This window comes from Medicago sativa, chromosome 7, assembly GCF_051527215.1.
Source record: "Medicago sativa cultivar Bolivia chromosome 7, Bolivia_mono, whole genome shotgun sequence".
Taxonomy (NCBI): Eukaryota; Viridiplantae; Streptophyta; class Magnoliopsida; order Fabales; family Fabaceae; genus Medicago; species Medicago sativa.
In genome coordinates, this window is record NC_140755.1 from 26313007 (window position 1) to 26324548 (window position 11542).

General features: G+C 35.1%; 2 protein-coding genes and 1 long non-coding RNA gene across 3 annotated transcripts; all 3 read right to left on the bottom strand.

The window, feature by feature from the left end:
• Positions 1-2171: 2171 nt before the first annotated feature.
• On the bottom strand, positions 2172-3190 carry LOC146905218 (uncharacterized). Its single transcript, XR_015019821.1, has 2 exons — positions 2520-3190; positions 2172-2424 (listed from the first exon to the last, which is right to left on the bottom strand). It is a non-coding gene; the product is annotated as an uncharacterized LOC146905218 (long non-coding RNA).
• A 922-nt stretch (positions 3191-4112) lies between these two features.
• On the bottom strand, positions 4113-6390 carry LOC146905219 (heat shock cognate 70 kDa protein-like). Its single transcript, XM_085725836.1, has 2 exons — positions 6132-6390; positions 4113-5864 (listed from the first exon to the last, which is right to left on the bottom strand). The coding sequence occupies exons 1-2, from the start codon at positions 6376-6378 to the stop codon at positions 4210-4212; spliced, it is 1902 nt and encodes a 633-aa protein (XP_085581962.1). The 5' UTR covers positions 6379-6390; the 3' UTR covers positions 4113-4209.
• A 2276-nt stretch (positions 6391-8666) lies between these two features.
• On the bottom strand, positions 8667-10989 carry LOC146905220 (heat shock cognate 70 kDa protein-like). The gene is made up of 2 exons (XM_085728164.1): positions 10662-10989; positions 8667-10396 (listed from the first exon to the last, which is right to left on the bottom strand). Exons 1-2 carry the CDS (start codon positions 10906-10908, stop codon positions 8757-8759), a joined length of 1887 nt encoding a protein of 628 aa, XP_085584290.1. The 5' UTR covers positions 10909-10989; the 3' UTR covers positions 8667-8756.
• Positions 10990-11542: the final 553 nt, after the last annotated feature.

Genomic DNA, 11542 nt, shown 5'->3' on the forward strand with positions numbered 1-11542 from the left:
CAAAGGCGTTTCCCTGACCCAATTATCGAACCAAAATAATGTTGTGCCACTGTCTTCGGCAATCCGACGAACATTTTCGTCGAACCAACTTCCCACTCCCTCACCTCCCCCCCCCCCCCCCCCCCCCCCCCCCGGTGGACTCTACATATCATCTGCCACCACAAAGAATCATGCCTGCCTTCTTCATCTAGACACCCTCCTAACTCTCCATAACGCTCCTTTAGAACGGGGTACCACAACCCCTCCTTATCCACCAATAACCTCCAACACCATTTACCCAACAAAGATAAATTAAACGCTCATATCTCCACGCTAATATCGACACCGTCATTTCCAAACATCTTCCCTACCCACCCCCACCCCCCAATCTAGAGTATACACCTCAACAACAAGCTCTCTGTTAAATCAAAAAAGCATGTAAACCTATCACATCGCAAACCAAGCATCTTGCCAAAATAGCATGTTAACTCTATCCTGCACCACCCTCTCGAATGTTTCATCAAACCAACTGACCACTACCAACCCCTATCCACCAAGTTGATCTTAATTGCCAACCCTCTCTAATATGACCACAGTCAAACCCACCCATCATCACTAATACCTTATACCACAAATTCCTTTATTTACATACATCCTTAAACACCATTTTCCTAAAAACACTAAATTAGATCCATGAATCCAATGAATTAACTTTGGCAATATTATTTGTCACTGTAAGCCAGGGATTCTTTTAAACCTTTTAAAAGTCATTGTTAGTATTATTATCACCATTGAAAGCATTGACGATGACCTTTGAATCAAAAGAAAAATCCCTCCTATCAAGCCCCAAAATAACCACCCATTGTAGCGCTTCACAAAGCCCTAATGCGTCACCAACATCTATCAAACATAATGGAGAAAACCATGGGTTTTCACTAGCAAAAAATAGTCATCGGCATCACAAATACACATGTCAACCTTATTTTCACATGAAGAGAAGGATGCATCAACATTACATTTAAGTCTACCTGGGGTCGGATGCTGCCATTGAATGTTGTGAGTGTTTCTCGACCCTAGTAAAGTTTATGTAGTAGGTATAACATTAGTCCTTCTTAACTCTTGTGAAATCTTACCATCGTCAAGCATATGCATTGCCATATCAATAAACCTGGGAGTTTGTTTCATCAATTTGTTGTCATAATTTTAAATTGTAACGTTTCCACAAAATCCATATAATGGTCGCAAACAAAGCACATTGGGATGGTGGGAGTTTGTGTAGTAACGTGAAAACAACCTCGGTCGTATTGTTATAAACATGCAAGGCCTGCTCCACCAAAACCCCTAGTTGTGTTGCTCGTCGTACCTGAATCGTTTAGGGGAAAGATAAATAAGCATACATTGTATCTTCAATATTCTCACTATAAATAACACACTCGATGGGATAGTTAACTCTATTAACAATATGCATTTGTCCTTTGGACAAAAATAATTATATATAAGGGACAAAAAAGGAAACACAAGACTATCGCAAAGAGAAATCTCATATTAATGGCTCAATATATGAAGAGACATTGGAGGATTAAAGAGTTGTACTTGCAGCATTCAAATCAGCCAACTAACCAGAATGTTTAGCTCAACAAATAAAGGAAACTTCTCTATGTTTCATTGGCATGTCCAATTTCTGAAACGTGTTATTGTTCTACACCGGCATATGCATGGTGCCGATATCTGTGGCTACTTTCAATCACTTTTACTTTTCCAATGTCAGGGCTGTGTGTCCAAAGGCGGAGCCCTTTATGGGCTGGGGTGGGCCACGGCCCACCCGGAGAAATTAAAAAATTAACGAGTATAGGTTTATTTTGCAAGATTTTAAACAATTTTGTGATGTTTTTGCTTTTCGGCGCATCAAAATCTCTGCAAAATGGTGTAGTGGCCCATCCAAAAATTAAAAAATAAAGGCTAACCCCCCCCCCCCCCCCCCCCCCCCCAAAAAAACTTTCAAAAACTTGCAATGTTGGCCCCCTAAAATTTAGCCCATTTGCATCTTTGGTCCTTTTGGTCAATTTTGACCAAGTCAATGCTTATTTGGCATGCCACGCGTGTGATTAACCATTTAAAAAAAATAAAAATGTCACATTTTAAATAGTTGAATTTAAAAAATAAAAAAAAAGGAAATGAAGAAGGAGAGGCACTTGAGAGGTTCATCAACCCCAACAACATCTTTAATCTCCTTCATCTTCTCTTTCATTTTCTTAATCAACACCAGAAAATACAACATGAATCTTTTCAACAATAAGAACAATCTCATCAACAACAATAACAATCGAGATTTTGAGAAGAGAGAGTGAAAAAGAAAGATCCGGACAACATTTTCAATCACAGCTTGTTTCCACCACCTCCAACGAAGGTTCAGATTCCGTAACATCGAAACACAAACACCAGAAACTCCAATATGCAAAACCGAAACAACCACCATATCAAACAACGACGCAAGAGCAATAAAACGAAAGTTGTTTTGAAAATTTTCATGTATGATTTACCTCCCGAGTTTCAAATCTCATCAATGAAAGTAGCATATACACACTCTTCGACACCGACAACGACGGCAAGATCGCACCATCGGAGCTCGAAATCTTGTTGCTTTCTCTCGGCGGTAACCCGACCCAAGCCCAACTCAAATCCATCGTCGCCGAATGTTCTCCTTTCGATTTCTCTCAAAGTTCTCGATAAAGATGCTACTGGATTTGTTTTTGTGAATGAGCTTCATCATATTTTGACGAGTATTGGTGAGAAGCTTGAGCCTGCTGAGTTTGATGAATGTATTAGGGAAGTTGATGTTGGGTCTGATGGGAAGATCCGTTATGAAGATTCATCGCAAGAATGGTCGCCAAGTGATGAATGCAATTGCTTTTTATATTTTTCTGGTGTTTCGTTATTTTCTCTGTTTAATTTGTGATGTAGTTGTGCTTGTTTATGAAAATAAGGAGGAAGTTGATGAAGAAGGAGGTTGAGGAACCTCTCACGTGCCTTTCCTTCTTCATTTCCTTTTTATTTTATTTTTTCATTTTTTTTTAATTCAACAATTTAAAATATTGCATTTTTATTTTTTTTAAATTGTTAATTACACACGTGGCATGCCAAATAAGCGTTTACTTGGTCAAAATTGACCAAAAGGACCAAAGATGCAAAGAGGCTAAATCTTAGGGGGCCAAAATTGTAGTTTTTGTACATAGGGGACCGAAATTGCAAGTTTTTGAAAGTTAGGAGGGAAAAGTGCACTTTAGCCAAAAATAAAAAATCATAGGTCTATTTTGTGAGATTTTAAACAATTTTTCAACGGTTTTGGATTTCGGCGATTCCATAAGTGGCTTACGTGATTTTTGTCATGCCTATGCTTGACTGGTTACCGGAGGATTACATAAATTCTAATTTGTGGGGGGTTTCAAACCTCTTTTATATTGTATGTCAACTAAAAATTGTTCCAATTAACATTTGTACTGTAAAAAAAAGTTTCATAATTTAGTGATCCCACCCAAGCCATTTTTTCTGCCTCCGCCACTGTGTGTGTCTAATATCTATTAATTCATTGTGCATGATCTCAGCCAGATTAGTTTGACCCTACCATATAGCTACACATGAGTAGGTTTTGCCAGGGTAAATTCCAATTGCAGAAGAGAAAGAAAGACATATCATTGTTGAATGATTCTGGTTTGTTTTAAAATCTATCGAACGGAATATAAAAGTTATCTGAATGTGTCCATGTTAATATTATAGGTTTTGTGACTTCTTATACTTCCATAATTGCGACATTGGATCAAGATTTTTGATTAAGATTACAGTTAATATAGAATATACACACACCTTAGCGGCCCTGCAAGTCATGGTCAATGTTTTATATTTGATGTTCAGTTTCTATATAATTAATAGAATGAATTAATGTCACTTCCAGGTAATTAATCATATAAACATGATTAGGCAAGTCAATTCATAAAGATTATTTACTCAACACTAGAATAGAGTCTGAGAAGGATCAGATCCAAAAGTAAGCTTTGAAGGATGCTGCTAAAACTAGAATAGAGTTAGCATATGGTTTACAATATAGAAAACAGAAAAAGAAAGAAAAAAGAGTAACATGAGAAACACAAACATTAACATAAACTTCAATGCTAATGATAATAAAACTAAAGGTCTGCATTCAGCAATTTCAAAAGCAAGACATCAATTAGAATCTTATCCAAGAAAAATAAAATTATTAGCCTTGGATATAAGCTGTTTCGACATTCTTTCCAGCTCCTCCAGATAACCCTCAAGAATATCTATTTCTTTCTCTTTCTTATTCTTATCAAGCAAATCCATAGCAACAGTAACTGCATTGTTGATCTTCGCAATTTCTTGAGGGGAGAGAATCAAATTAACATCCTTCTTCTTTAAAGCATTCTTCATATTGTAAACACAAGAATCTAAAGCACACATTACCTTGGCCCTCCTTAAAAATTGCATATCTTCCACATGATATTTCTCAGCTTCTTTAATCATTTTTTCAATGTCGAACGTTGACAACCTTTCTTTGTCATTGGTTATGGTGATCATGTTCATATTGCCTGTAGATATTTCCCTAGCAGTAACAGTTAGGATGCCATTTTCATCAATGGAAAAGCATACCTCCAAGGGATGGCCACGGGGAGCTGGAAGACAACGAAGCCCAAATGAACCAAGCAGATTATTGTCAGTAGCTCTTGGTCTCTCACCCTCATAAACAAGAAAATTGACATTGCACTGGTTATCATAAAGGGTGGAATATCCATTTGTCTTCTTGACAGGTATCGAAGTGTTTCTAGGAATCACCACACTCATGATATTTTCCTTATATGTTGCGATACCAAGTGACAATGGCGTAACATCTCGTAGCACCAAGTTGGGGACATTCTTAAAGCCTTTGCTCAAAAAAGCAGCCTGAACAGCTGCACCATAAGCAACAGCTTCATCTGGGTTGATACCCATGAATAATTCCTTCCCCTTGAAAAATTCTAGCAATAAATCCTGCACTTTTGGAATCCTAGATGACCCACCTACAAGAACAATATCAGCAATATCACTCTTGTATATCTTTGAATCCCTGATACAGGTGTCAACAATATTCATACACTCATTGAAAAAGTCCATGTTAAGTTCCTCAAATTTGGCACGAGTAATTGATGAAGAAAAGTCGATTCCCATAAATAAAGCATCTACCTCAACAGTGGTAACAAAAGCAAAAGAGAGTATCCTTTTTGCCCTCTCACAGGCAGTTCTCAACCTCCTTAAGGATTTTGCGTTCCGACTAATGTCCACTTTATTCTTCTTTCTGAACTCCTCAACAAAATAGTTCACCATTCTGTTATCGAAGTCCTCGCCCCCAAGGTGAGTGTTTCCTGCCGTAGCTTTTACTTCAAAGACATCACCCTTAATTGTGAGGATGGACACATCAAAAGTACCGCCCCCCAGATCAAAGACAAAAACATTTCGGTTACCATCACGGTCATTTCTCTTGTCAAGGCCATATGCAATAGCTGCAGCAGTAGGTTCATTGATTATGCGAATGACATTAAGGCCAGCAATAGTACCAGCATCTATGGTGGCCTTTCGCTGAGAATCATTGAAGTAAGCTGGCACAGTAACAACAGAATTTTTAACCGGCGACCCCAGATATGCCTCCGCAATCTCTCGCATTTTCGTAAGCACCATAGAAGATATTTCCTCAGCACAAAACTGCTTCTCTTGACCCTTGTACTTAACAGTAATCATCGGTTTGTCATTAACACCAGAAACTACCTTGAATGGCCACAACAATATATCTCTTTGAACAACCGGATCACTAAACTTCCTACCAATTAACCTCTTAGCATCTGAAAAAATAACATTAATAGTAAAATAGCAAGTGCATACTAATCAGGGTTTTAAAAAAAATGTTTTCGATCGTGAAATCAAGAATCTTTACTCAACTGCATTTGAGTAGTTTCTTTAAAACCAATTTCATTACATGATTTTAACAATGATAAAGAAATAGAAATTTGAATCAAGAATCTTTACACAAAAGCAATTTTTTCAAACCAACAACAAAAGAAACCTAAATACAAACATGAAGCAGTAGATAAATAGAAATAGAAATTTACCAAAGATAGTGTTTTGAGGGTTAGTAGCAGATTGATTCTTAGCAGCATAACCAATCAACCTTTGCTCATTGTTGAAAGCAACAAAAGAAGGTGTTGTTCGGTTTCCTTGATCATTGTGAATAATCTCAACTCTTTGGTGTTGATCAAGCCACACAGCAACACAAGAATAGGTTGTTCCAAGATCTATTCCCACTGCACATCCTTCGTGTTCTTTTCCCATGATCTTTCTTCTTTTGATGGAATCCATGAAAATAAAAACTCAAGTCAAAAGATTAGGACGAAGAAAAACTTGTAGGGTTTTTTTGTTGCTGTTGAAAGTAAACTTGTAAGTCTTTTTTATATAGGTGAAATGGTGCGTAATATCCGAATGTGAAATGGTGAATGTTATGGAAGGAAATTCGTTACAACTGCATTAAAATTGATTATTGATCAATTCCATGAATTGATTATTGAAAAATTAAAAATGTCATTATTTATCAATTATCATAACTTCTTTCAAAAAAAAAAAAATCAATAATCATAACTGCATTAATGACTAATAGAAGTCGACAAATATTTGCATAAACAGCATTTGACAAAAACATGGGTGGAGTAGTAAACCGTTATTTGCTTTCTTTCAATGTTTTTCCGTTCCTTTTAAAAAAATGTTTCTTATGTACCAAAAAAAAAAATGTTTCTTCGTTTTTTTTGAAAGAAAAATAAAATGTTTCTTCGTTGGTAAAATACAAAAATCAAAAGAATAATTAATTACTCCCTTCGTTCCTTTTTAAATGTCGCTCCAGTGTGGATTTTTTGTTCCTATTTAACTGTCGTTTTGGAATTTTAAAGGTATGATTTGACAATTATACCCTTTGCCAATTACTCTTATCTTTTTCAATAAAACTAATTAATGATATATATTTGAAAAACTAAAATTTGTTTTATTAAACAAAGTTTGTTTGTTTGTTTGTTTGTTTCACAAAGTTTGTTTCTTGTTATTTGAAATTTAAACAAAATTTTGTTACCTATAATAATGGTTCCATGAATAGTTAAAATGTTATAAACAAGATAAGTAGTAATTGTTGAAAATTTAAAAGAACAGGTCTAAGAGAAAGAAAAAAATAGGATTTTGTTGGAGAAAAATATTAACTAACAAATGTTTGTTCCAAGAGATAGATAACCTATTAAATTTATTGAAAAGCGAAATTGTGTGCAAAAAAATATGAATATATTGGTGGATTAAAATGTGGGTATAACAGCAAGAAAAGGTGCAAAAATACACTTTGCTATTTTAGTGTTAATATTCTAAAATGACACTTAAAAAGGAACAGAGGGAGTAATATGATGTGCTTTGTAATGAAATTCACAACCATACAAGAGGTTAAAAGTATAAAATTGATGGCAATTCTATATGTGTGCCTATGATGTAACATTGATTCTAATGATGCAAAATGTTTGGTTCAGTAGGATCTTTAAAATTTGGATTGTGTTCACTTCAACTCTTACTAAAATGTTTGATGTAATTGACGAATTGGAAGAACGCTTTTAAAATTGAAAGTTGTAGCAAACAAGTGATATAATTTGTAACCAAAATAAATAAGTAAACAAGTGATCTAATTGTGTTAATAAGTTAAGTTTTGCATCTTTCAAAAAAAAATAGTTAAGTTTTGCAAACAATCCTCCATCTTATTTTAGGTCACTTTGATAGACATTAAAATATCATTCACTTTTCTTTTTTTGACAAAAAATATCATTCACTGTTATGGCATACAATTCAAATGGAGAAAATTTCATTTCTTAGGAACAAAATATAAATTTATGACAGAGACTAGAATGGAAAAACTAGAATTTATATCGGGATTTTGAATCTTGACGTAAAAAAAAATATTTTCATTTTCAATTTCCTTATGAAACCAATGTGGTTTTCTCATTTTCATGGAGAAAATATGGATCGACAGCCATCTGGACAAAAGTAAGTGTCGTCTCTAACTAACCAACATAGTAAAAGTAGATATGCAAACCATATTTTGAATTGCAAATATATGAATAAATCATGTATTTCAATTCAACAATTGCAAACGCATAGCATAATTCAACTAAAGATAATGCACATGATTCAGATTTCACCTCTCCGCAAAGCAAAATATCTATTAGTTCATTGTGCCAGAGAAAGAGAGACCTATCATTGTTGAATGAATCAGGTTTGTTTTAATATCCATGAAATCGAATATAAAAGTTATCTGAATGTGTTCGTGTTAATATTAAAGGTTTTGTTGCCATAATTGTGATATTGGACCAATCGTTCGAATTAAGAGTACTGTTAAAAAATGTATTTAATAAACTTTCTATAATAGATATAACATACATAGATTAGATCATTGGAATAACATCAAGCAACAGATACAAATCATCTTAAAGTACCTTAGCAGCCTGGACACTCACGGTCAACGTTTTATATTTGATGGTCAACGTTTTATATTTGATCATTCGAATTAAGACTAGAATAGAATTGGCATGGTTTACAATACAGAAAACAGAAAAAGAAAGAAAAAAGAGTAACTAAAGGTCAATGCTATTAGATAATGATAATAAAACTAAAGGTCTGCATTCAGCCATTTCAAAAGCAAGACATCACTTTAAACCTTATCAAAGAAAAATAAAATTATTAGTCTTGGATATAAGGTGCTTCGACATTCTTTCCAGCTCCTGCAGATAACCCTCAAGAACATCTATTTCTCTCTCTTTCTTATTCTTATCAAGCAAATCCATAGCATTGTTGATCTTCACAACTTCTTGAGGGGAGAGAATCAGATTAACATCCTTCTTCTTTAAAGAGTTCTTCATATTGTAAACACAAGAATCTAATGCACACATTACCTTGGCCCTTCTTAAAAATTGCATATCTTCCACATGGTATTTCTCAGCTTCTTTAATCATTTTTTCAATGTCGAACGTTGACAACCTTTCTTTGTCATTGGTTATGGTGATCATGTTCATATTGCCTGTAGATATTTCCCTAGCAGTAACAGTTAGGATGCCATTTTCATCAATCGAAAAGCATACGTCCAAGGGCTGGCCACGGGGACCAGGAAGACAAGGAAGTGTAAATGAACCAAGCAGATTATTGTCAGTAGCTCTTGGTCTCTCACCCTCGTAAACAGGAATGAGGGCACTGCACTGGTTATCATATATGGTGGTATATCGATTTGTCTTTGTGACAGGTATGGAAGTGTTTCTTGGAATCACCACACTCATGATACTTTCAAGTGTTGCTGAAATACCAAGTGACAATGGCGTAACATCTCGTAGCACCAAGTTGGGGACATTCTTAAAGCCTTTGCTCAAAAAAGCAGCCTGAACAGCTGCACCATAAGCAACAGCTTCATCTGGGTTGATACCCATGAATAATTCCTTCCCCTTGAAAAATTCTAGCAATAGATCCTGCACTTTGGGAATCCTAGACGAGCCACCCACCATAACAATATCAGCAATATCACTCTTCAATATCTTTGAATCCCTGAGACAGATGTCAACAATATTCATACACTCATTGAAAAAGTCCATGTTAAGTTCCTCAAATTTGGCACGAGTGATTGACGAAGAAAAGTCGATTCCCATAAATAAAGCATCTACCTCAACAGTGGTAGCAAAAGCAAAAGAGAGTATCCTTTTTGCCCTCTCACAGGCAGTTCTCAACCTTCTTAAGGATTTTGCGTTCCGACGAATGTCCACTTTATTCTTCTTTTTGAACTCCTCAACAAAATAGTTCACCATTCTGTTATCGAAGTCCTCGCCCCCAAGGTGAGTGTTTCCTGCCGTAGCTTTTACTTCAAAGACATCACCCTTAATTGTGAGGATAGACACATCAAAAGTACCGCCACCCAGATCAAAAACAAAAATATTTCGGTTACCATCACCGTCACTTCTCTTGTCAAGGCCATATGCAATAGCTGCAGCAGTAGGTTCATTGATTATCCGAATGACATTAAGGCCAGCAATAGTACCAGCATCTATGGTGGCCTTTCGCTGAGAATCATTGAAGTAAGCTGGCACAGTCACAACCGCATTCTTGACCGGCGACCCCAGATATGCCTCCGCAACCTCTCGCATCTTTGTAAGCACCATAGAAGATATTTCCTCAGCACAAAACTGCTTCTCTTGACCCTTGTACTTAACAGTAATCATAGGTTTGTCATTAACACCAGAAATAACCTTGAATGGCCACAACAATATATCTCTTTGAACAACCGGATCACTAAACTTCCTGCCAATTAACCTCTTAGCATCTGCAAAAACAACATTAATTGTAAAATAGCAATTGCATACTAATCAGGGTTTTAAAAAAATGTTTTCAATCGTGAAATCAAGAATCTTTACACAACTGCATTTGAGTAGTTTCTTTAAAAACCAATTTCAATACATGATTTTAACAATGATAAAGAAATAGAAATTTGAATCAAGAATCTTTACACAAAAGCAATTTTTCAAACCAACAACAAAAGAAACCTAAATACATTCATGAAGCAGTAGATAATAGAAATAGAAATTTACCAAAGATAGTGTTTTCAGGGTTAGTGGCAGATTGATTCTTAGCAGCATCACCAATCAACCTTTGTTCATTGTTGAAAGCAACAAAAGAAGGTGTTGTTCGGTTTCCTTGATCATTGTGAATAATCTCAACTCTTTGGTGTTGATCAAGCCACACAGCAACACAAGAATAGGTTGTTCCAAGATCTATTCCCACGGCACGTCCATCGTATTCTTTTCCCATGATCTTTCTTCTTTTGATGGAATCCATGAAAATAAAAACTCAAAGTCAAACGAATTAGGAAGAAGAAAAAGTTCTAGGGTTTTTTTGTTGTTGAAACTTGAAAGTAACTGTATTAGGGTTTGTTCTCGAAGTGAATAAGCCTTTCTTATATAGGAGGAGAAATGGTACGTAGTATTCAATGGTGATTGTTAAGGAAGGAAATAAGTTACAACCGCACGACCCGTGTATTCAATGAAAAAAACAAATTTGATCAATTCCATGTAAAATTAATTATTGAAAATATCATGTTTTGATCAATTTTGAATACAAATGACAAAACGTGTCACTTTAACAAAAAACAACAGTTAATTAACGAATGAATTCCTCAAAAAAAAAAATTAATTAACGAATGAAGTCAACAAATATTAAGTTGCATAACCGCATTTAACACAATACATGGGCACTAATAAACCGTTATTACCTTTCTTTCAATGTTTTTTCGTTTCTTGGTTGGTAAAATACAAAATTTAAAGGGTTAAATATGTTTTTGGTCCCTATAAAAATGCGACCTTCTAATTTTATTCCTTATTTAATTTTAATAGTTTTTTTAGAGCCTGTTGGTTATAGCTTCTTTTTAGGAAAAAAAATCGCTTTTTTTAAGAAAATATTCACTTTTAAGAAT

What these genes read in the sequence shown, in the direction of transcription:
- LOC146905220 (XM_085728164.1), bottom strand. Translation starts at nt 10,908, where the DNA reads ATGGATTCCATCAAAAGAAGAAAGATCATGGGAAAAGAATACGATGGA. An exon ending in CCCTGAAAACACTATCTTTG is followed by an intron (nt 10,397 to 10,661) that starts GTAAATTTCTAT and finishes TTGTTTTTGCAG; the next exon opens with ATGCTAAGAGGTTAATTGGC.
- LOC146905219 (XM_085725836.1), bottom strand. Translation starts at nt 6,378, where the DNA reads ATGGATTCCATCAAAAGAAGAAAGATCATGGGAAAAGAACACGAAGGA. An exon ending in CCCTCAAAACACTATCTTTG is followed by an intron (nt 5,865 to 6,131) that starts GTAAATTTCTAT and finishes TTATTTTTTCAG; the next exon opens with ATGCTAAGAGGTTAATTGGT.